Source organism: Schistocerca americana, chromosome 3 (genome assembly GCF_021461395.2).
Source record: "Schistocerca americana isolate TAMUIC-IGC-003095 chromosome 3, iqSchAmer2.1, whole genome shotgun sequence".
Classification (NCBI taxonomy): domain Eukaryota; kingdom Metazoa; phylum Arthropoda; class Insecta; order Orthoptera; family Acrididae; genus Schistocerca; species Schistocerca americana.
Genome location: NC_060121.1, coordinates 54,804,172 through 54,829,333, shown reverse-complemented (window position 1 = coordinate 54,829,333; position 25,162 = coordinate 54,804,172). Strand labels below are relative to the sequence as shown.

At 47.8% G+C, this 25,162-nt stretch overlaps 1 protein-coding gene across 1 annotated transcript; it reads right to left on the bottom strand.

Annotated features, from left to right (window-relative positions):
• Positions 1 to 4,403: 4,403 nt before the first annotated feature.
• Positions 4,404 to 17,722, bottom strand: LOC124605869 (caldesmon-like). The gene is made up of 4 exons (XM_047137816.1): positions 17,717 to 17,722; positions 11,037 to 11,981; positions 4,563 to 4,774; positions 4,404 to 4,509 (listed from the first exon to the last, which is right to left on the bottom strand). The coding sequence occupies exons 1-4, from the start codon at positions 17,720 to 17,722 to the stop codon at positions 4,404 to 4,406; spliced, it is 1,269 nt and encodes a 422-aa protein (XP_046993772.1).
• Positions 17,723 to 25,162: the final 7,440 nt, after the last annotated feature.

Here is a 25,162-nt window from a genome sequence, read left to right as displayed (position 1 = left end):
GTGTGCCTTTCCGGCAGTGTGCCTTTCCGGCAGTGTGCCTTTCCGGCAGTGTGCCTTTCCGGCAGTGTGCCTTTCCGGCAGTGTGCCTTTCCGGCAGTGTGCCTTTCCGGCAGTGTGCCTTTCCGGCAGTGTGCCTTTCCGGCAGTGTGCCTTTCCGGCAGTGTGCCTTTCCGGCAGTGTGCCTTTCCGGCAGTGTGCCTTTCCGGCAGTGTGCCTTTCCGGCAGTGTGCCTTTCCGGCAGTGTGCCTTTCCGGCAGTGTGCCTTTCCGGCAGTGTGCCTTTCCGGCAGTGTGCCTTTCCGGCAGTGTGCCTTTCCGGCAGTGTGCCTTTCCGGCAGTGTGCCTTTCCGGCAGTGTGCCTTTCCGGCAGTGTGCCTTTCCGGCAGTGTGCCTTTCCGGCAGTGTGCCTTTCCGGCAGTGTGCCTTTCCGGCAGTGTGCCTTTCCGGCAGTGTGCCTTTCCGGCAGTGTGCCTTTCCGGCAGTGTGCCTTTCCGGCAGTGTGCCTTTCCGGCAGTGTGCCTTTCCGGCAGTGTGCCTTTCCGGCAGTGTGCCTTTCCGGCAGTGTGCCTTTCCGGCAGTGTGCCTTTCCGGCAGTGTGCCTTTCCGGCAGTGTGCCTTTCCGGCAGTGTGCCTTTCCGGCAGTGTGCCTTTCCGGCAGTGTGCCTTTCCGGCAGTGTGCCTTTCCGGCAGTGTGCCTTTCCGGCAGTGTGCCTTTCCGGCAGTGTGCCTTTCCGGCAGTGTGCCTTTCCGGCAGTGTGCCTTTCCGGCAGTGTGCCTTTCCGGCAGTGTGCCTTTCCGGCAGTGTGCCTTTCCGGCAGTGTGCCTTTCCGGCAGTGTGCCTTTCCGGCAGTGTGCCTTTCCGGCAGTGTGCCTTTCCGGCAGTGTGCCTTTCCGGCAGTGTGCCTTTCCGGCAGTGTGCCTTTCCGGCAGTGTGCCTTTCCGGCAGTGTGCCTTTCCGGCAGTGTGCCTTTCCGGCAGTGTGCCTTTCCGGCAGTGTGCCTTTCCGGCAGTGTGCCTTTCCGGCAGTGTGCCTTTCCGGCAGTGTGCCTTTCCGGCAGTGTGCCTTTCCGGCAGTGTGCCTTTCCGGCAGTGTGCCTTTCCGGCAGTGTGCCTTTCCGGCAGTGTGCCTTTCCGGCAGTGTGCCTTTCCGGCAGTGTGCCTTTCCGGCAGTGTGCCTTTCCGGCAGTGTGCCTTTCCGGCAGTGTGCCTTTCCGGCAGTGTGCCTTTCCGGCAGTGTGCCTTTCCGGCAGTGTGCCTTTCCGGCAGTGTGCCTTTCCGGCAGTGTGCCTTTCCGGCAGTGTGCCTTTCCGGCAGTGTGCCTTTCCGGCAGTGTGCCTTTCCGGCAGTGTGCCTTTCCGGCAGTGTGCCTTTCCGGCAGTGTGCCTTTCCGGCAGTGTGCCTTTCCGGCAGTGTGCCTTTCCGGCAGTGTGCCTTTCCGGCAGTGTGCCTTTCCGGCAGTGTGCCTTTCCGGCAGTGTGCCTTTCCGGCAGTGTGCCTTTCCGGCAGTGTGCCTTTCCGGCAGTGTGCCTTTCCGGCAGTGTGCCTTTCCGGCAGTGTGCCTTTCCGGCAGTGTGCCTTTCCGGCAGTGTGCCTTTCCGGCAGTGTGCCTTTCCGGCAGTGTGCCTTTCCGGCAGTGTGCCTTTCCGGCAGTGTGCCTTTCCGGCAGTGTGCCTTTCCGGCAGTGTGCCTTTCCGGCAGTGTGCCTTTCCGGCAGTGTGCCTTTCCGGCAGTGTGCCTTTCCGGCAGTGTGCCTTTCCGGCAGTGTGCCTTTCCGGCAGTGTGCCTTTCCGGCAGTGTGCCTTTCCGGCAGTGTGCCTTTCCGGCAGTGTGCCTTTCCGGCAGTGTGCCTTTCCGGCAGTGTGCCTTTCCGGCAGTGTGCCTTTCCGGCAGTGTGCCTTTCCGGCAGTGTGCCTTTCCGGCAGTGTGCCTTTCCGGCAGTGTGCCTTTCCGGCAGTGTGCCTTTCCGGCAGTGTGCCTTTCCGGCAGTGTGCCTTTCCGGCAGTGTGCCTTTCCGGCAGTGTGCCTTTCCGGCAGTGTGCCTTTCCGGCAGTGTGCCTTTCCGGCAGTGTGCCTTTCCGGCAGTGTGCCTTTCCGGCAGTGTGCCTTTCCGGCAGTGTGCCTTTCCGGCAGTGTGCCTTTCCGGCAGTGTGCCTTTCCGGCAGTGTGCCTTTCCGGCAGTGTGCCTTTCCGGCAGTGTGCCTTTCCGGCAGTGTGCCTTTCCGGCAGTGTGCCTTTCCGGCAGTGTGCCTTTCCGGCAGTGTGCCTTTCCGGCAGTGTGCCTTTCCGGCAGTGTGCCTTTCCGGCAGTGTGCCTTTCCGGCAGTGTGCCTTTCCGGCAGTGTGCCTTTCCGGCAGTGTGCCTTTCCGGCAGTGTGCCTTTCCGGCAGTGTGCCTTTCCGGCAGTGTGCCTTTCCGGCAGTGTGCCTTTCCGGCAGTGTGCCTTTCCGGCAGTGTGCCTTTCCGGCAGTGTGCCTTTCCGGCAGTGTGCCTTTCCGGCAGTGTGCCTTTCCGGCAGTGTGCCTTTCCGGCAGTGTGCCTTTCCGGCAGTGTGCCTTTCCGGCAGTGTGCCTTTCCGGCAGTGTGCCTTTCCGGCAGTGTGCCTTTCCGGCAGTGTGCCTTTCCGGCAGTGTGCCTTTCCGGCAGTGTGCCTTTCCGGCAGTGTGCCTTTCCGGCAGTGTGCCTTTCCGGCAGTGTGCCTTTCCGGCAGTGTGCCTTTCCGGCAGTGTGCCTTTCCGGCAGTGTGCCTTTCCGGCAGTGTGCCTTTCCGGCAGTGTGCCTTTCCGGCAGTGTGCCTTTCCGGCAGTGTGCCTTTCCGGCAGTGTGCCTTTCCGGCAGTGTGCCTTTCCGGCAGTGTGCCTTTCCGGCAGTGTGCCTTTCCGGCAGTGTGCCTTTCCGGCAGTGTGCCTTTCCGGCAGTGTGCCTTTCCGGCAGTGTGCCTTTCCGGCAGTGTGCCTTTCCGGCAGTGTGCCTTTCCGGCAGTGTGCCTTTCCGGCAGTGTGCCTTTCCGGCAGTGTGCCTTTCCGGCAGTGTGCCTTTCCGGCAGTGTGCCTTTCCGGCAGTGTGCCTTTCCGGCAGTGTGCCTTTCCGGCAGTGTGCCTTTCCGGCAGTGTGCCTTTCCGGCAGTGTGCCTTTCCGGCAGTGTGCCTTTCCGGCAGTGTGCCTTTCCGGCAGTGTGCCTTTCCGGCAGTGTGCCTTTCCGGCAGTGTGCCTTTCCGGCAGTGTGCCTTTCCGGCAGTGTGCCTTTCCGGCAGTGTGCCTTTCCGGCAGTGTGCCTTTCCGGCAGTGTGCCTTTCCGGCAGTGTGCCTTTCCGGCAGTGTGCCTTTCCGGCAGTGTGCCTTTCCGGCAGTGTGCCTTTCCGGCAGTGTGCCTTTCCGGCAGTGTGCCTTTCCGGCAGTGTGCCTTTCCGGCAGTGTGCCTTTCCGGCAGTGTGCCTTTCCGGCAGTGTGCCTTTCCGGCAGTGTGCCTTTCCGGCAGTGTGCCTTTCCGGCAGTGTGCCTTTCCGGCAGTGTGCCTTTCCGGCAGTGTGCCTTTCCGGCAGTGTGCCTTTCCGGCAGTGTGCCTTTCCGGCAGTGTGCCTTTCCGGCAGTGTGCCTTTCCGGCAGTGTAGTTTGACAACCTCTTGTATTGTACTGTGCGCATATATATATATATATATATAAAGTTTACGTATTTGTTGTGCAACTGAGAGTAACTGATTACGGCTCCATCCACAATCGTAACCTTATCCTGCTCCATTCTGAGAAACGAGCTCTCAAAATCCGCTGAGTTTCGATTGCGCCAAAAGTCGCACAAATCTGAAGGCTGTAAATTCAACTAAATACTTAAGGATTACAATTACAAATAACGCCCCTCAAACCTTCCTCTCTTGGCCTAAGCCGGCGGGTCCATGGGATCGCATTTATTTGCACTTCGCCGGCCCCTTCTTCAGCTACCAATGGCTTCTCGTCACCGATGCTTTTTCACGTTTTCCGTTCGTTATCCGTCGTACCAGCACCACTGCGGAAGCGACCCTCGCTGCTCTCAAGAAAGATTTTTCCTTGGAAGGGTTGCCGCTAACAATTGTTACCGATAACGGCCCTCAATTCCAGAGCCAGATATTCGCGACGTTTTGTTCTGCCAACGGCATCCAACATGTCCTCACTCCGCTCTTTCACCCGCAATCGAACGGCAAGGCCGAACGCCTCGTCCGAACATTTAAGGCCCAAATGTCAAAATATGCCTCCACCCACACTTTGGACGAGTCGCGGACATTGTTCCTCAGTTCCTATCGGTCGAGGCCCATCGGCTCCCGTAGTCCGGCTGAACTTCTGCATGGCCGGCAACCTCGTACCCTTTGGCACCTCCTCCGGCCCGGACCCAAACAATGGGTTCCGACTGCACAGGCTCCCTTTGTTCCGGGATCCCTTATCTAGGCGCGAGGTTTCGGCCCGAGAGCCGGATGGATTGAGGGGGTGATCGTCCAGCCGCAAGGCCGTCAGCTCTATGATGTCCGCGTTGCCGACAAAGTGGTCTGCCGGCACCGCAACCAACTCCAGCGCTGATATCAGGGTCTTCCCGGCAAACCGCTCTGCCGCCTTCTTCCGGCCGCCCGGATGTGATCTCTTCCGCCTGTGGTTGGCGTGCAGGGGTGCCAGACCCCATCTAGCAGCAACAGCAGTCATCTCGACAGCGGCTGCAGGCTCCACCGGCTCCTCCGCCGGCCCGACCGGCTGCGCCATCCGCCAGCGTTGACGATGCCCCCGTGACCTTGGTACCGCCGCCGCCGGTGTCGCAGCCTAGCCAGTGACGCCCACGCAGTCCACTTTTCGGGCAGCATCCCGCGGACGTCGATGAACCTATGCCCCTGGAACCATCGCGGCCGGCTTCCCCGCCTCTTCCACAACGCAGCTCTACCCGTCTGGCCTGCCACGCCGCGCCCTACTCTGCGGGGCCGAGTTTTCACCGCCTCCTACACGAGGCCGCCAAGACTGAGTAGGACGACGTCGCCCTCCTCTCCCCCCCCCCCCCCCCCAGGAAGGGAGGTGTGTACTGTCTGCCATCGGGTTCCCCTAAATGGCAGGCAGCACCGCATAACAGCCACGCTATGAGGGGAAACAAACCAACAGGCGAAGACATCAGGTAAACACGTCAAAGATTCCAGTCGATTAATAGGAACCTTTCCTTGCAGAGGTCACCGCGAGATAGCCAGCCACAGATTCCTACACTGGGTTTCTATTGGCTCCAGCTCACTATATAGGCCCGGCCAGTCGAAGGAAGATCAGTCTTCGTCCGCATCTAATGGCAACCGCTATAGCAGAGTCTGTGAGAAGATATCACCAGAGCCGCTGTACTGCACCGCCGATCGAAGTACCAGTCGACCGAGAGGAACCACATCTGACTAGATCGTTTGACGTCTACATCTATTATACAGCCAGCTATTGTATTGTAGAAGTTACGTTCAATAAATGTTTAAATACTACAATGTACTAGCTTTCCAGCGTGTGTCTTTGTATTTCTATGAATCAGTCAAATAATGTTAGTAGGAATGATCAAACTCTGGTTTTCCACTGGTAAATATACGAGACTTACAGTGATCTCGCATATAGAAACAATATTGCAGAGTTTACTTTGTTTATACATCGTAATCACTTGTCTTCACTCAACATGGGAGTCCACCTGGCTGAAAATGAAGTCACCCATACAATTTCAGCATAACAAACTGGATTGCGAAATTATTTAACATCGACGATGCATTTCACCGCTTTGTGGCATCACCAGATTGTGTAAAAGAACCTGTATATGTAATCCATCTGGCATAAAGCCATACAAAATGGAAAATGGACACAACAATGGCAGTAGCCCACAGATGTTTTAAAAGAATGATGGTAGGCAGTAGCAGAGCAAACCTGTTTCTGATTGGTCTAGAGAAAAGGGGTTGGGAAAGGGAGTACTCGGCGCTAAATTTGTTAGCAACATTTATCTGCAAGGTCGTCGGTACATTACGACAGGTTTGCTGTGGCGGACTGTCCTCTCCCCCAGTGACTGAGTGCTATTTGTGGCAGCCACTAGGTCTCTTGCGTGTGCACAGATACGTATTGTTTAAATAACGCAAATTTCTGCTCCACACCTGGGGAGACGGTCTGGTGTAGTGTTAGGCAGACATGCAGTGTTCTCCCATTCGTGACTCTGTGGCCGCGACCGCACAGGGAGTTCGGTACCCTGCTGGCATTATCCAGTGAACACAGGGGAGGAGATCCCCGTCATCCAGGTATGTATTAGTAGCGTTCTTTGAATTTACACCGACGTGTTGGGATCTGTTTGCTTTTATATTACAGCGGGCAGGAGACTTTTCGGCCAAAACTGATACGGCAGCAGTGTCAGCCACCAGGCTGGAGATGACCACACCCCAACGTTCTCAGCAGTTGCTCCGCATGTTCGCGGTCATATTCCAAACAGCAGTTTCCGCGGCTATCCATCCACAGTTTGCAGTCAAAGGGGTAAGCTACCGTCAGCGAACTGATGTTCGCTGAGGTGGTTTCAGTTATTGGACGGTGGTATCTCTAGGTGCGTATTTTATAGCGCTGTACAGCATCTGAAACAGTATCTTCCGTTGGAGGCATCGGTATTTTATTATGTCGTCACACAATATAGTAATGTAGTGGTGGTTTGGAAGGGGTTTGTCTATTGGAGTGTGGTATTTCTTATGTTACATACTTGGTTAGACATCTGTAGCGCTTACAGAAATTGCTATGACATAATTTCTACCAATACATTAGTTTCTAACACATACACGATGACGTCCCAAAAACACACACACACACACACACACACACACACACACACACACACACACACACACACACACACACACTAGTGATGGAGTGGTGACTTAGCAATGATAAATAAATAAGACCTACGCTTCGTTGTGATTGCCTGAGGGCATCAAGAAATTGACCAGACGTCGAAACAGTGGGGTGGATCTTGTGTGATTCGACGCAATAATTATAATTTAGGGAAGCCCGAAAAATTACGAAAATGGGCGAAAAATGCGTAAAATTGGGAAGATACCAAAAATATGGGAAATTAAGGAAAATTGCCGAAGAATTTTATAAATTAGAAATCCTTTCAGTACAGAGTACAACTGACTGGGCTCATGCAGTTCAGCTGTACCTGTTGTTGTTGTGGTCTTCAGTCCTGAGACTGGTTGGATGCAGCTCTCCATGCTAATCTATCCTGTTCAAGCTCCTTTATCTCCCAGTACCTACTGCAACCTACATCCTTCTGAATCTGCTTAGCGTATTCATCTCTTGGTCTCCCTCTACGATTTTTACCAACCACACTGCCCTCCAATGCTAAATTTTTGATCCCTTGGTGCCTCAAAACATGTCCTACCAACCGATCCCTTCTTCTAGTCAAGTTGTGCCACAAACTTCTCTTCTCCCCAATCCTATTCAATACCTCCTCATTAGTTACGTGATCTACCCACCTTATCTTCAGCATTCTTCTGTAGCACCACATTTCGAAAGCTTCTATTCTCTTCTTGTCCAAACTAGTTATCGTCCATGTTTCACTTCCATACATGGCTATACCCCATACAAATACTTTCAGAAACGACTTCCTGACACTTAAATCTATACTCGATGTTAACAAATTCCTCTTCTTGAGAAACGCTTTCCTTGCCATTGCCAGTCTACATTTTATATCCTCTCTACTTCGACCATCATCGGTTATTTTACTCCATAAATAGCAAAACTCCTTTACTACTTTAAGTGTCTCATTTCCTAATCTAATTCCCTCAGCATCATCCGACTTAATTCGACTACATTCCATTATCCTCGTTTTGCTTTTGTTGATGTTCATCTTATATACTCCTTTCAAGACACTGTCCATTCCGTTCAACTGCTCTTCCAGGTCCTTTGCTGTCCCTGACAGAATTAAAATGTCGTTGGCAAATCTCAAAGTTTTTGTTTCTTCTCCATGGGTTTTAATTCTTACTCCAAACTTTTCTTTTGTTCTGCTGTTCAATTTGGAACACAACCTACAACCAGCTTAGAGACAGAAGTGATGACACTTTCTGCAGGACCTGACCATCATTTTGCAGGACAATGCTAAAGCACGTACAGTGCAAGATGTTACTGATTTGTTTGACTGATGGCGCTGCTAAGTGCTATACCACCTACTGCACTCCGCTAATTTAAGCCCTTGTGAGTTCAACTCGATTTCTAAACTGAAAGAAACACTTTAGGTCATTCGCTTCAGAACTGCTACAAATTCGTCCAGCAATAGACCGCGCCGCTCGAACTCTCAACACAACTGGCACTGCTAAGAGTATTCAAGCGATTTCCACATCGCTGGCAAACGGGTCATACACAATGCTGGTGACTACTTTGAAGGTCAGTCAAACTTTGAAACACAGGAGCTGTAAATAAATAGTTACCACTATTAAAGTTCCAACCCTTGTAGATGAGTTTTTATCATGGCTGGTTCCCCCAAGGCTATCAGTAGGGGTCTCGTTTCGATTTAGGTCTTTTAGTGCTCTGTCAAATTCTTCACGCAGTATCATATCTCCCATTTCATCTTCTTCTACGTCCTCTTTCGTTTCCACAATACTGTCCTCAAGTACACCGCCCCTTTAAAGACCCTCTATATACTCCTTCCCCGTTAATGTTTTCCCTTCTTTGCTTAGGATGGGTTTTCCATCTCAGCAACCATGATTATCATACAAGTGGTTCTCTTTCCTAAAAAGGGCTCCTTAATTTTCCTGTTGGCAGTATCTACCTTACTCATAGTGATGCATGCTTCTACATGCTTCTTACATTTGTCGTCTAGCCATCCCTGCTTAGCCATTTTGCACTTCTGTCGATATCGCTTTTGGGACTTTGTATTCCTTTTTGCCTGCTTCATTTACTGCATTTTTGTATTCTCTCCTATCATCAATTACATTCAATATCTTTTATTATCCAAGAATTTCTACTAGCCCTCGTCTTTTTACCCGGTGCCTTCACTATTCCTTCTTTCAAAGCTACTCATTCTTCTTCCACTGTATTTCTTTCCTCTGTTATTGTCAATGGCTCACTAATACTCACTCTGAAACTCTCTATAACCTCTGTCTCGTTCAGTTTATGCTGGTTCCATCTCCATAAATTCCTACCTTTTTGCAGTTTCTTCAATTTTGATCTACAGTTCATAACCAATATATTGTGGTCAGAGACCACATCTGTCCCTGGAATTGTCTTAAAATTTAAAATCTGGTTGCTGAATCACTGTCGTACCATTACATAATCTATCTGAAACCTTCCAGTGTCTCCAGGCCTCTTCCATGTATAGCACCTTCTTTCATGATACTTAAACCAAATGTTAGCTACGATCAAGTTATGCTTTGTGCAAAATTCTGCCAGGTGGCTTCCCCTTTCATTCCTGACCCCCAATCCACATTCACCGACTGCTTCTCCTTCTCTTCCTTTTCTTACCAACGAATTCCTTTCCCCAATGACTATTAAATTTTCGTCTCCCTTGACTAGCTGAATAATTCCTTTTATCGCATTATACATTTCTTCATGCTCTTAATCATCTGCAGTGGTAGTTGGCATATAACCTTGTACTGTGGTAGGTGTGGGCTTCATGTCCATCTCGGCTACAATAATAGGTTCACTATGTTCTTCGTAGTAGCTTATCCGCGTTCCTACTTTTTTATTCATTATTAAACCTACTCCTGCATTACCACGATTTGATTTTGTATTTATAACCCGTATTCACGAGACCAGAAGTCTTGTTCCTCCTGCCACTGAACTTCACTAATCCACAATATATCTGTTCCAGTCAAAACCCGTTTTTAGTTAGAATGCGTTCTTATTAGTTAAAACTAGTTTTTACTGTGCCACTTGGTCAAAACGCGTTTTGCCTAGTAAAAACTAGTTTTAACTGGCTTTCGCTTTTGACCAGCAGTAAATTCTAGTTGTAACTAAGAGTATCAGTATCAACTAGTAAGAACGCGTTCTAATTAAGCTACTGGTATACAGAACTATTTTCACTAAATTTATTTAGGGTCAAATATTAAAATAAAGAGCAACTGATTGAAATAAAAACACCTTTTTTGTATTGTGCAAAGTAATATTTATTGGAATATTGATCATACATCCAAACACTTCCAGATAGTGAAAACAAGAAGGCGCCGACACGGACAGTTCCAGGCGCCAAAACCCCCCGCCTGGGCAGCGCTTCAGCGGCCGACAATACCCCAGCCCGCCAGTGGGCGCTTTTCGCCACAACAAACACGGTAGAGGGGCCAAGCACGTGCAGATCAGTTTGTACGTATTTATCATGTCAGATCTATATCAAGAATGGCGATGGAAAGAATAATTTGTGAGAAGGATGTTACAGACTGAAGAACACGACAAAAGAGGAAACCATTACAATGTTACGACAAAAGGATCTTACGATAAATTAGTGGACGCGACTGAAGAACCACAATATGATAAGAAAAAGACACAGAAGCAGTACATAAGATTAAATCGATTCAAATTTATTAATATTTGTGGGACCAGCAAGTCAGTGACAAGAAGAGAGCCTGTGGAGTACTACTTACGTGTCGAAGAAATTTTCGACATTATTGAAGCAGCACAGATTAAACGTTGAAACTTCAAGAAAATAGGAAAGCGCAACAGTGGACACGATACACATTTATCTGTCTGTGTGAAACTTGTCAGCGCAAAAGGAGCATTAAGGAAAGGGGGCACATGTCGAAACCCATACTTCATTCAGAAATGAACAGTCGTTGCCAAGTTGATCTGATCGACATGCAGACTTCCCCCTGCGGGTTCGGGGGTTAGAATAGGCCCGCGGTATTCATGCCTGTCGTAAGATGCGACTAAAAGGAGTCCATACCCCTCAAGGGGGTAGTTAGCGCCTGCGTCCAGAGACGGACGGTTCCACGACCTATAATTGTGGTATTTTCGGTATTTCATTTCTCGTTTCTTCCTTCCTTTGGTTGGTTCCTTTCTTTCCTCTTCTCCATCTCACTGTCTTCCTTACTCTCTCCCTTGCCTTCTTCTCCCTTGCCTTCTTCTCCCTTGCCTTCTTCTCCCTTGCCTTCTTCTCCCTTGCCTTCTTCTCCCTTGCCTTCTTCTCCCTTGCCTTCTTCTCCCTTGCCTTCTTCTCCCTTGCCTTCTTCTCCCTTGCCTTCTTCTCCCTTGCCTTCTTCTCCCTTGCCTTCTTCTCCCTTGCCTTCTTCTCCCTTGCCTTCTTCTCCCTTGCCTTCTTCTCCCTTGCCTTCTTCTCCCTTGCCTTCTTCTCCCTTGCCTTCTTCTCCCTTGCCTTCTTCTCCCTTGCCTTCTTCTCCCTTGCCTTCTTCTCCCTTGCCTTCTTCTCCCTTGCCTTCTTCTCCCTTGCCTTCTTCTCCCTTGCCTTCTTCTCCCTTGCCTTCTTCTCCCTTGCCTTCTTCTCCCTTGCCTTCTTCTCCCTTGCCTTCTTCTCCCTTGCCTTCTTCTCCCTTGCCTTCTTCTCCCTTGCCTTCTTCTCCCTTGCCTTCTTCTCCCTTGCCTTCTTCTCCCTTGCCTTCTTCTCCCTTGCCTTCTTCTCCCTTGCCTTCTTCTCCCTTGCCTTCTTCTCCCTTGCCTTCTTCTCCCTTGCCTTCTTCTCCCCTGCCTTCTTCTCCCCTGCCTTCTTCTCCCCTGCCTTCTTCTCCCCTGCCTTCTTCTCCCCTGCCTTCTTCTCCCCTGCCTTCTTCTCCCCTGCCTTCTTCTCCCCTGCCTTCTTCTCCCCTGCCTTCTTCTCCCCTGCCTTCTTCTCCCCTGCCTTCTTCTCCCCTGCCTTCTTCTCCCCTGCCTTCTTCTCCCCTGCCTTCTTCTCCCCTGCCTTCTTCTCCCCTGCCTTCTTCTCCCCTGCCTTCTTCTCCCCTGCCTTCTTCTCCCCTGCCTTCTTCTCCCCTGCCTTCTTCTCCCCTGCCTTCTTCTCCCCTGCCTTCTTCTCCCCTGCCTTCTTCTCCCCTGCCTTCTTCTCCCCTGCCTTCTTCTCCCCTGCCTTCTTCTCCCCTGCCTTCTCCTCCCCTGCCTCCTCCTCCCCTGCCTCCTCGTTTGAGACAGTCTGTCCTCTCTCTCTCTTCCCTTTCCTCTTCTTCCTTCCTCCCTGTGCGCGCCTGAAGGCCGTCCCACGCGTTCGCACGCGTACCCGGTGACGGGGTAACGCGTAATTACCCACCCTGGGTAGACAAGTAAGGCACGCACGTACCCCCTGGTAAAGACCAGGCCAAAGGAGGTTTGATCGCCTGAGCTGATACCTTCTGACCATGCCGATTGGTCCATCCGTCTGTTTCTCGGGAGGTGTGACCTGAGGTGTAAACATTCACCTAAGGCGGGAGTGCCCTCTGAGAGGGTCCCCATAAGGAAGGAGCGCACCATCGGAGACGCTGGCAATCATGGGGGATTCCTCCGCAATGGATTTCTCTTTTTCTCTCTCGACTTCTGCCCACAAACGGAAACATGACCAGCCAACAGTGACAAAAGTGCTACCGCCTGCCCCACAGTTCCTCGTCATTTCTCGATCTGAGGATGGAAAGGATTTTTCCTCTGTCAACCCTTTCGTTATCCAGAAGGTCGTAGATGCCATAGCCGGTACTGTTAAGTCTTGTACAAGGTTGTGTAATGGTACCTTGCTACTAGAAACTGAGAGCGCCTTTCAGGCACAGAAATTGCTTCGAGCCACACTCCTGTACACGTTCCCTGTCCGGGTGGAGGCTCACCGAACTTTGAATTCGTCTCGTGGTGTGGTCTATACTAGATCTCTTGAGGGATTGACTGACGAGGAGATTCAGTCTTTCCTCGCTGAGCAGGGCGTGACGGCTGTCCATAGGGTCATGAAAAGGGTCAACAAAGACCTTGTACCGACCCGGACACTTTTCTTGACCTTTGACAGTGTTCAGCTGCCATCGCGCATCAAAGCGGGCTACGAGGTTATTTCTGTTCGCCCCTATGTCCCGACACCTACGTGCTGCTACCAGTGTCAGCGTTTCAATCACACTCGCCAGTCTTGTTCCAATGCGGCTAAATGTCACTTGTGGCAGGGATGCCCATGAGGGTGACTGTCCACCTCCGTCTCCTCATTGTGTGAACTGTCAGGGTGACCATGCAGCGTCCTCCCGTGACTGTCCCATCTATAAGGAAGAACAATGTATCCAAGAAATTCGGGTCAAAGAGACAGTGTCCACCTCAGCTGCTCGCAAGCTATTTGCTAGTAGGAAGCCCACGCTGCTCCCAGCGGGTAAATACAGTACAGTCCTCGCCTCTCCACGGACTACCAGGGAGGTGGCAACCCAGACATGCGATCTGACCTTCAGCACCACGGTCGTCCGTTCAGCCAGTGCTAAGATCGCGCGGTCGACGTATCCTCTTCCTCCCATCACCCCAAAGACACAAGCCCCTTCATCAGCTTCTGCTAAGGCGAAGACCCAGAAGTCAGATGCATGGGCCTTCAAGAAGGAACCGTCACGTGCAGACTTCCTACGTACCTCGACCTCCCAGCCATCGACCAGTACTTCCACCAAACGACCTTCCAAGAAGGCTCATAGGAAGCACAGTTCTCCTTCTCCGCCGCGGCGCATTTCTTCTCCTGCACCACCCAGCGGTTGCCGCCCCAGGCCGTCATCCATTTCGCCTGGCCGCACCGCTGGTAGCCAAACATCTGGCCGTTCACCAGCGGAGGAAGCTCCCCCTCCCGGCTATCTTACCAAAATGGCCGATGAACCTATAGAACCAATGGACGACGGCTGTCCGCCTACTGATAGCGGCGGCAGTGCTCGCTCGAAGCCAGGCCCTCAGCAGCCTTCGAGGTGACCCCTTCTTTCATCTTCCTTTTCTTCTTACGATGGCACTTATTCACTGGAATATTCGCAGCGTTCGCTCCAACCGAGAGGACTTGAAGTTGCTGCTTCACTTGCACCGTCTGCTCGTCTTAGCCCTCCAGGAAACGAAGCTACGCCCATGCGATCAAATTGCCTTGGCACACTACACCTCTGTGCGTTTTGACCTACCCCCTGTGGTAGGTATCCCAGCTCATGGAGGGGTTATGTTGCTGGTCCGGGATATTTACTACGATCGCATCACGTTGCACACCGGCCTGCAGGCAGATGCCATCCGCATTACTCTCCCCACTTTTACATTCTCCATTTGTACCGTTTACACTCCATCGTCATCTGCCGTTACCATGGCAGACATGATGCAACTTATTTCTCAGCTACCTGCACCATCTTTGTTAACTGGAGACTTCAATGCCCACCATCCCCTTTGGGGCTCTCCAGCATCCTGCCCGAGGGGCTCCCTGTTTGCAGACCTTTTCAACCAGCTCAATCTTGTCTGCCTCAATACTGGCGCCCCTACTTTTCTTTCGGACACATCTCTCACCTATTCCTATTTAGACCTCTCTATATGTACTCCCCAACTTGCACGCCGGTTTGAGTGGTACGCCCTTTCTGATACATATTCGAGCGACCACTTCCCGTGTGTTATCCATCTCCTGCAGCATACCCCCTCTCCGTGCTCCTCTAGTTGGACCATCTCCAAGGCAGACTGGGGGCTCTTCTCTTCCAGGGCGACCTTTCAGGATCAAACCTTCACAAGCTGCGATCGTCAGGTCGCACACCTCACGGAAGTCATTCTCGCTGCTGCTGAATATTCCATCCCTCATCCTACTTCTTCTCCACGTCGCGTGCCGGTCCCCTGGTGGACCGCAGCATGTAGAGACCCTTTACGTGCTCGTCGACGTGCTTTACGCACCTTTAAATGCCACCCCACAGTGGCGAATTGTATCAATTATAAACGATTACGTGCTCAGTGTCGTGGTATTATTAAAGAAAGCAAGAAAGCCAGCTGGGCTGCTTTCACAAGCACCTTCAACAGTTTTACTCCTTCTTCTGTTGTCTGGGGTAGCCTGCGCCGGCTATCTGGCGCTAAGGTCCACTCACCAGTTTCTGGCTTGACGGTCGCGAATGACGTCCTTGTGGCCCCTGAGGATGTCTCCAATGCCTTCGGGCGCTTTTTCGCAGAGGTTTCGAGCTCCGATCATTACCACCCTGCCTTATTCCCCCGCAAACGGGCAGAGGAGGCTAGGCCACCTTACTTCCGCTCCTCGAATCGTGAAAGTTATAATGCCCCATTCACCATGCGGGAACTCGAAAACGCACTTGGCCGATCAGGGTCCTCCGCTCCAGGGCCTGATTCTATTCATATTCGGATGCTGAAGAACCTTTCTCCTGCGGGTAAAGGTTTTCTTCTTCGTACATACAATCACATCTGGATTGAGCGACATGTTCCCGCATGCTGGCACGAGTCTATTGTTGTCCCGATTCCTAAGCCGGGGAAGGACAAGCACTTGCCTTCCAGTAATCGACCTCTCTCGCTTACCAGCTGTGTCTGTAAAGTGACGGAGCGGATGGTTAACTCTCATTTGGTTTGACTGCTCGAGTCTCGATGCCTACTTACCAATGTACAATGTGGATTTCGTAGGCGCCTCTCTGCTGTTGACCATCTGGTTACCTTGTCGACCTTCATTATGAATAACTTCTTGCGGAAGCGCCCGACCGCGGCTGTGTTCTTTGATTAGGAAAAGGCTTACGACACCTGTTGGAGGGCGGGCATTCTCCGCACCATGTATACATGGGGCCTTCGTGGTCGCCTCCCTCTTTTTATTCTTTCCTTTTTAATGGATCGACAGTTCAGGGTACGTGTGGGTTCTGTCCTGTCAGACACCTTTCGCCAGGAGAATGGGGTGCCACAGGGCTCAGTTTTGAGCGTCGCTCTCTTCGCCATCGCGATCAATCCAATAATGGATTGCCTCCCAGCTGATGTATCAGGCTCCCTTTTTGTGGACGATTTTACCATCTATTGCAGCGCACAGTGTACACGTGTCCTGGAGCGCTGTCTTCAGCGTTCTCTTGACCGTCTTTACTCCTGGAGTGTCGCCAATGGCTTCCGTTTTTCTGCCGAGAAGACGGTCTGTATTAACTTATGGCGCTACAAAGAGTTTCTCCCACCGTTCTTACGACTCGGTCCCGTTGCTCTCCCAGTCATGGAGACAACCAAATTTTTAGGCCTTACATTTGACAGGAACCTTAGCTGGTCTCCACATGTGTCATATTTGGCCGCCCGTTGTACCCGTTCTTTAAATGTCCTCCGTGTTCTCAGTGGTATGTCGTGGGGAGCGGATCGAACCGTCCCACTTCGTCTATATCGGTCGATCGTCCGTTCCAAGCAGGATTATGGGAGCTTCGTATACTCCTCTGCACGGCCATCCATCTTAAGCCACCTCAACTCCATGCAACATCGGGGTTTACGACTTGCGATCAGAGCATTTTATACTAGTCCCGTAGAGAGTCTTCATGCTGACGCTGGCGAATTGCCACTCACCTACCGGCGCGATATACTGCTTTGTCGGTATGCCTGTTGGCTACTGTCAATGCCCAACCATCCGTCTTATCGTTCGTTTTTTGACGACTCTCTCGACCGTCAATACCGGTTGTATGTCTCTGCCCTGCTACCCCCTGGAGTTCGCTTTCGTCGCCTCCAACACCTTAATTTTTCACTCCCTGCAACCTTTCGAGTGGGCGAGAGCCACACGCCACCTTGGCTCCAGGCTCAGGTCCGTGTTCACCTTGACCTCAGCTCGCTCCCAAAAGAGGTTACCCCCGGTTCGGTCTGCCACTCCCGTTTTGTGGAACTTCGTTCGAAGTTTATCAATATGACTTTCATTTATACAGATGGCTCTAAGACCAATGACGGGGTTGGGTATTCTTTTATTGTCGGGGCACAAAGTTTCAAATACCAGCTCCATGGCCATTGTTCGGTCTTCACAGCTGAGCTCTTTGCCCTCTACCAGGCTGTTCTTTACATCTGCCACCACCGACATTCTGCTTATGTCATCTGCTCCGACTCCCTGAGCGCCATCCAGAGCCTCAATGATCCGTATCCGGTTCACCCTTTCGTGCACCGGATCCAACGCTCTCTTCAGCAGCTGGTGGACGTCGGTTCTCCGGTTAGCTTTATGTGGATCCCTGACCATGTCGGTATCCCTGGGAACGAAGCTGCAGATGCCGCGCCCAAGGCTGCGGTCCTCCAGCCTCAGACAGCTTCTTGTTGTGTCCCTTCGTCAGATTTTAGCAGGGTTATTTGTCGGCGCATTTTATCGCTGTGGCATGCCGATTGGGCTGCCCTTCCAGCCAACAAGCTTCGGGCCTTGAAACCACTTCCCCTGGCTTGGACGTCCTCCTCACGCCCTTCTCGGCGGGAGGAGGTAGTTTTGGCACGGTTAAGAATTGAACACTGCCGGTTCAGCCATCGCCATCTGCTGACGGCTGCGCCGGCGCCGTTCTGCCCATGTGGGCAATTGCTGACGGTCCGCCACATTTTAATGTCCTGTCCGGATTTTAACGCCCTGCGTCTCGATCTTAACCTGCCATGTACTTTAGATGCCGTTTTAGCGGATGACCCACGAGCAGTTGCTCGTGTTCTTCGTTTTATCAATTTGACAAACCTCACTAAGGACATTTGATGCTGTTTTTTAATCCTATGCCTGTCAGTCTGTCTTTTATCGTGTTTTCCCTTTTAGTTGTTGTTTTAAACTTGTGCCTCGCGGTGCATTCTTAACGTCGTCAGGGCGCTAATGACCATTGAAGTTGTGCGCCCTAAAACCACAAAAAAAAACCTGTAAAAGATAGCCTGTCTACGTAGTGCGTGACGTCACAAGATGGCTACACACATAGTCCCTTCTTCAACAGTTTCACGGAACAGTGCTTGTGAATAGTCGTTCGGCGAGTTTCGCGTCAGTTTACTATTATAGTGAATGTTGTTCCTGCGTTAGTGTACGTGATTTGGTTGTTTAGTTTCTGTGCACTAAACTGGTGATCTGTTTTTCTTGCCTGTGAAAATTTCGTTGCCTGCAAAATGCCGTATCGTTGTTGTGTGCCGAATTGTAGTGGAAATTACGACGGTGGACCAAAAGTAACCGTGTTTAAATTTCCGGAGGATGAAGCAACGAGGAAGAAATGGTTGTCAAATATTCGCAGAGATATCTTCACTCCTTCAAGTTCAAGAGTAAGTATTTATTTTCTTTATTTCATAAGAGGTTAAGTGTGCTAACAAAGAATAGGCACTTATGAAGTAAGGAAGGTCAGCGACATTTTGACTAATATATCAGATCTTAACTGAATAAGTGCCGAAGAAAATAGCGTTTCGTTTTCTTGCTGGTAATTCTACAGTTTAGCTGGTATAGGTTATATGAATTCTGTATTCTGCAAGTTCAACCAGTATAGCCTAAGCACAGTCATACTTACGTAGTTAAATATCTCAGTATATCTTTATACTTACTGTTTATGCTGCCTGTTAGGAATAAAAGCCGGTTTATAATTAAGTACGTGCACTTAAGATACAGACGACTTTCGATGTATTCTGCTTCTGTATTTAGTGTTTCTTTTTGCTGTAAAAGTCTTTAGGAAGTTGCCTGTTCAAATACAAGTAATGTGGTGTACCCAGAAATTGAAAATGAAGTAAAAACAGTGTCTCAGTCGCTTGTTGTTAATAAATTATTGGTGGGAATTTGAAGTCACTGCAAGGAATGTTACTATTAGGGAATATAGTAGGCTTTAGACTTAACAGTGAACCATAGACAGGAAAAATGAATGAGTACATAAATGGATTAACAGGCCATCACAAAATGCAAAGGGAGAAACTGTGAAAACATATAAAAAATACTTGTTGATTTTACAAATTCTTACTTTTTGGGTCTGGAATTTCAGATACATGCCAGTGGCCTACACAGCTGTCTTATAGATACACAGCTAAAGTACTTCAAAGCAATTGTGTGCTCATGTTTAGCCTAATAGGTAGCACATAAGTGGCAATGTATTAGTTCATCATACTGTCAGTTTTTATGTAAGTTATGAACTGATATCAAAAGCAAAACAGTGTCTGATAAAAAGCACTACCTTTAAGTACTTCATAGTTCTAAAGGTTACACAGTGTTGACAATTACTTTGTATTATTCTGTTACTGTGTCACAGTTGCTTCTATGGATTACACCTGTGAGAGTTTGGTGTCATCATGCTTTCTTGTGCCTGAGGTGTGTGTGTGTGGGGTGGGGGTGGGGGGTGGGGGGGAATAGAGCAAGACATTATGCAAAAATCCCACCCCTCTTGTGAATATATGAGCTTCAAGGCTAAATTATAAAAAAATTGTCACTGTTATTGAATTATGCTACAAACATTAGTCAATGTTTGTAATTTTTGATGGGGAAAGTACTTTCTTCATTTCACCATCTCTTTAAGAGCTTGTTGCCATGAGATGTAACTGCATGTGTTTTGATATTGTAGTGTTATTGTTTTATAGAGTTACTATGCCATGGCCACATTTATCGCTTGAGTATTCTTCTGCATTTTAGTTGGGAGTCTATTTGTATTTTAGAACTAGAAACTAACTTTATATTCATAAATTATTTTCACACTATTAATATTGTCATCACATTCAGTTGTAAGCACCTTTTTCATTTTTTATTCATTTCTAATTACAGGTATGTCATGTTCACTTCCACAAGGATGATGTTATTTGGGAAACACAAATTTTGGATGAAAGGACTGTTCAGTTATTAAGAGCCCCCCTACTCAAACCACGTTTGAGACCAGATGCAGTTCCATCACTACTCCCAGACTGTCCTTCGTACCTTTCAAAGGAAGAAAGTAGACGTGTAGGGCCATAGGAGAAAAAGCAAAGGCTTGAAAATGAGCAGTTAGCTGCAGCGTTACAATATAGTTTAGCATCACAGAAGGACCATGAAAACAATTTCAGCTTCAGTTCTTTAGAAGAGTTGATGTTGCGTACGAAGGAAGTGGATTTGCCCAACGAGTGGAGTGTGATCGAAAAACACAGTGATTTTGTTTGTTTTTTAAAGATAAGAAATCCAGCACCATTAATCACACATTCTGTCGTTATAGATAGATATTTAAATGTTTCATTGTTTAAGAAAGATGTACAAATTAAGACATTAGGAAAAAGATCTTTTCCTGTAATTGTAACCAATATCCAGGAAATTGTCAGTGTACTGCAGGAGTTTCTAGGCACAGATTGTGGGCACTCAGAAACTTCTATAGATAGTATTGTAGAGATAGTGAAAGACAGAGTAGGAGTGCTGAAAGACAGTTTACAGGAGAGTGAAAAGGAGATGGTAGACTTTATATATGAACAAGTTAGTCTCATAAATGTAAAGAAATTTAATCATAGGTTTAGTTCTACATTTATCATACTGTGTTGTTTGCTATTTTCAATTTCGTCTCATGCTTACAATTTTTTACGTAGCAGCTCATTAATGAAAATGCCACATCCAAGCACTCTGCGTAGTATCTGCAGCAAATTTAATGTGAATCCATCTCACGAAAGGCTTGGGGGAAGTAATTTCCTGTCCTATGCAAGACAGAAATTTCAATACTTGAACAGCGATGATGTCAATGTTGTTTTGAGTGTAGATGAAATTCATCTAAATTCTTATTTCGAATATAAAGGAGGTAGTGTTTTGGGCATGTCATATAACTCTGAATGTGCTGCAAATTCAGCATTTGTATTTATGTTGCAGAGTGTCAAGTCTTTGTACAGGGATGTTGTTCACATTTTACCGGTGAAAACCATTTCATCTAATGCATTATACGATGTGCTACTGGCCGTAATAAATGGCCTTGAACTAATAGGCTATAGGGTTTTTTGTGTGGTAACTGACAACAACAAAATCAATAGCAAAACCATGTCAATGTTTTCTCTGGATAAAGCTATTAATATAGTTTTTAAACATCCATCTGATCCTAATCGCCCACTTTTCTTTTTAATTGATGTCATACACATTGTTAAATGAATAAGAAATGTGTGGCTGAACCAAAAAAATTATGGTAAAGATATGTTTTATCCTCAGTTTCCAGTTAGAAAAGAAGTGGAAGAAAATAAGTTTTCTGTAGCTTCTTTTAAAACACTGAAACAGATTTATGACATACATTCCAGTTGTTTAGTAAAATATTGTCACACATTGTCTCTCAAATCACTTTGCCCTACATCATTAGAAAAACAGAGCATGAAACTAGTGCTGCAGATATTCAATCGACATGTCAGAAGGCCTTGAGGTAGCTAGTGATAAATTTTTTTGAGACATGCACCATCAACAGCCGAATACATTCGAATAATAACAAAATGGTTTGATGTCGTTGTTGTTGTTGTTGTGGTCTTCAGTCCTGAGACTGGTTTGATGCATCTCTCCATGCTACTCTATCCTGTGCAAGCTTCTTCATCTCCCAGTACCTACTGCAACCTACATCTTTCTGAATCTGCTTAGTGTATTCATCTCTTGGTCTCCCCCTACGATTTTTACCGTCCACGCTGCCCTCCAATACTAAATTGGTGATCCCTTGATGCCTCAGAACATGTCCTACCAACCGATCCCTTCTTCTGGTCAAGTTGTGCCACAAACTTCTCTTCTCCCCAATCCTATTCAATACTTCCTCATTAGTTATGTGATCTAGCCATCTAATCTTCAGCATTCTTCTGTAGCACCACATTTCGAAAGCTTCTATTGTCTTCTTGTCCAAACTATTTACCGTCCATGTTTCGCTTCCATACATGGCTACACTCCATACAAATAATTTCAGAAATGACTTCCTCACATTTAAATCTATACTCGATCTTAACAAATTCCTCTTCTTGAGAAACGCTTTCCTTGCCATTGCCAGTCTACATTTTATATCGTCTCTACTTCGACCATCATCAGTTATTTTGCTCCCCAAATAGAAAAACTCCTTTACTACTTTAAGTGTCTCATTTCCTAATCTAGTACCCTCAACATCACCCGACTTAATTCGACTACATTCCATTATCCTCGTTTTGCTTTTGTTGATCTTCATCTTATATCCTCCCTTCAAGACACTATCCATTCCGTTCAACTGCTCTTCCAAGTCCTTTGCTGTCTCTGACAGAATTACAATGTCATCGGCGAACCTCAACGTTTTTAGTTCTTCTCCATGGATTTTAATACCTACTCCGAATTTCTCTTTTGTTTCCTTTACTGCTTGCTCAATATACAGATTGAATAGCATCGGGGAGAGGCTACAACCTTGTCTTACTCCTTTCCCAACCACTGCTTCTCTTTCATGCCCCTCGACTCTTATAACTGCCATCTGGTTTCTATACAAATTGTAAATAGCCTTTCGCTCCCTGTATTTTACCCCTGCCACCTTTAGAATGTGGAAGAGAGTATTCCAGTCAACATTGTCAAAAGCTTTCTCTAAGTCTACAAATGCTAGGAACGTAGGTTTGCCTTTCCTTAATCTTTCTTCTAAGATAAGTCGTAAGGTCAGTATTGCCTCATGTGTTCCAGTATTTCTACGGAAACCAAACTGATCTTCCCCGAGGTCGGCTTCTACTAGTTTTTCCATTCGTCTGTAAAGAATTCGTGTTAGTATTTTGCAGCTGTGGCTTATTAAACTGATTGTTCGGTAATTTTCACATCTGTCCACACCTGCTTTCTTTGGGATTGGAATTATTATATTCTTCTTGAAGTCTGAGGGTATTTCACCTGTCTCATACATCTTGCTCACCAGATGGTAGAGTTTTGTCAGGACTGGCTCTCCCAAGGCCTTGTAGTTCCAATGGAATGTTGTCTACTCCGGGGGCCTTGTTTCGACTCAGGTCTTTCAGTGCTCTGTCAAACTCTTCACGCAGTATCTTATCTCCCATTTCATCTTCATCTACATCCTCTTCCATTTCCATAATATTGTCCTCAAGCGCATCGCCCTTGTATAGACCCTCTATATACTCCTTCCACCTTTCTGCTTTCCCTTCTTTGCTTATAACTGGGTTTCCATCTGAGCTCTTGATGTTCATACAAGTGGTTCTCTTATCTCTAAAGGTCTCTTTAATTTTCCTGTAGGCAGTATCTATCTTACCCCTAGTGAGATAAGCCTCCACATCCTTACATTTGTCCTCTAGCAATGCCTGCTTAGCTATTTTGCACTTCCTGTCGATCTCATTTTGGAGACGTTTGTATTCCTTTTTGCCTGCTTAACTTACTGCATTTTTATATTTTCTCCTTTCATCAATTAAATCCAATATTTCTTCTGTTACCCAAGGATTTCTACTAGCCCTCTTCTTTTTACCTACTTGATCCTCTGCTGCTTTCACTACTTCATCCCTCAAAGCTACCCATTCTTCTTCTACTGTATTTCTTTCCCCCATTCCTGTCAATTGTTCCCTTATGCTCTCCCTGAAACGCTCTACAACCTCTGGTTCTTTCAGTTTATGCAGGTCCCATCTCCTTAAATTCCCACCTTTTTGCACTTTCTTCAGTTTTAATACACAGGTCATAACCAATAAATTGTGGTCAGAGTCCACATCTGCCCCTGGAAATATCTTACAGTTTAAAACCTGGTTCCTAAATCTCTGTCATACCATTATATAATCTATCTGATACCTTTTAGTATCTCCAGGGTTCTTCCATGTATACAACCTTCTATCATGCTTCTTAAACCAAGTGTTAGCTATGATTAAGTTATGCTCTGTGCAAAATTCTACCAGGCGGCTTCCTCTTTCATTTCTTAGCCCCAATCCATATTCACCTACTACGTTTCCTTCTCTCCCTTTTCCTACACTCGAATTCCAGTCACCCATGACTATTAAATTTGCGTCTCCCTTCACTATCTGAATAATTTCTTTTATTTCATCATACATTTCTTCAATTTCTTCGTCATCTGCAGAGCTAGTTGTCATATAAACTCGTACTACTGTAGTAGGTGTGGGCTTCGTATCTACCTTGGCCACAATAATGCATTCACTATGCTGTTTGTAGTAGCTTACCCGCATTCCTATTTTCCTATTCATTATTAAACCTACTCCTGCATTACCCCTATTTGACTTTGTGTTTATAACCCTGTAGTCACCTGACCAGAAGTCTTGTTCCTCCTGCCACCGAACGTCACTAATTCCCACTATATCTAACTTTAAGCTATCCATTTCCCTTTTTAAATTTTCTATCCTACCTGCCCGATTAAGGGATCTGACGTTCCACGCTCTGATCCGTAGAACGCCAGTTTTCTGTCTCCTGATAACGACATCCTCTTGAGTAGTCCCCACCCGGAGATCCGAATGGGGGACTATTTTACCTCCGGAATATTTTACCCAAGAGGACGCCATCATCATTTAACCATACAGTGAAGCTGGATGCCCTCGGGAAAAATTACGGCCGTAGTTTCCCCTTGCTTTCAGCCATTCGCAGTACCAGCACAGCAAGGCTGTTTTGGTTATTGTTACAAGGCCAGATCAGTCAATCATCCAGACTGTTGCCCTTGCAAATACTGAAAAGGCTGCTGCCCCTCTTCAGGAACCACACGTTTGTCTGGCCTCTCAACAGATACCCCTCCATTGTGGTTGTACGTACGGTATGGCTATCTATATCGCTGAGGCACACAAGCCTCCCCACCAACGGCAAGGTCCATGGTTCATGGGGGGGGGGGTTTGATGTCATGAATGTGAAATCAGTGTTTAAAGGGAAACACAAACAGGATCCTTATATGGATCCGTTGACAACTGATAGCGTTTCTATGCAATTTTTGCTAGATTTTCTAGACTGGCTTGATGTGTGGAAAGCAAAAGGTTTGTCAAGTGGGTTTCTGACAAAAGAAACATTTTTTGCTATTCAGCATACAACATATGCCGTTGTAGAGATTGCTCGATACTGTACTGAAGAGCTAGGTATGAGCTATTTACTGACAGCCAAGCTACAAACAGATGTGCTTGAGCGGCGTTTTGGAAAGTATAGACCGCTTGCAGGTTCCCAATACAATGTTTCAGTGACGCAAGTCTATGAAGCAGAAAAGAAGCTTCGAATTCAAAGCGTAATGCCTTTAGTTTTATGTTCTCCTTCCTATGGCAATATCACAGTAGGGGCCATAAAAATTTTTATGTTTTCTGAAGTTGAAGAAATAGGCACATTAGACATAGAAGTCAGTGTAACTCAAGACAATGTTCTTTCAGTGAAAGATATTGCAACGTCTTTAACTTTCATTGCAGGCTACTGTGCTCATGCAGTGATTAAGAAGCTGAAATGTGAGAGTTGCCTTAATGAAATTGTGATTGAAAAGGAGTTGCCAATAAACGAATATTTTAGTTTGATACAGAGAC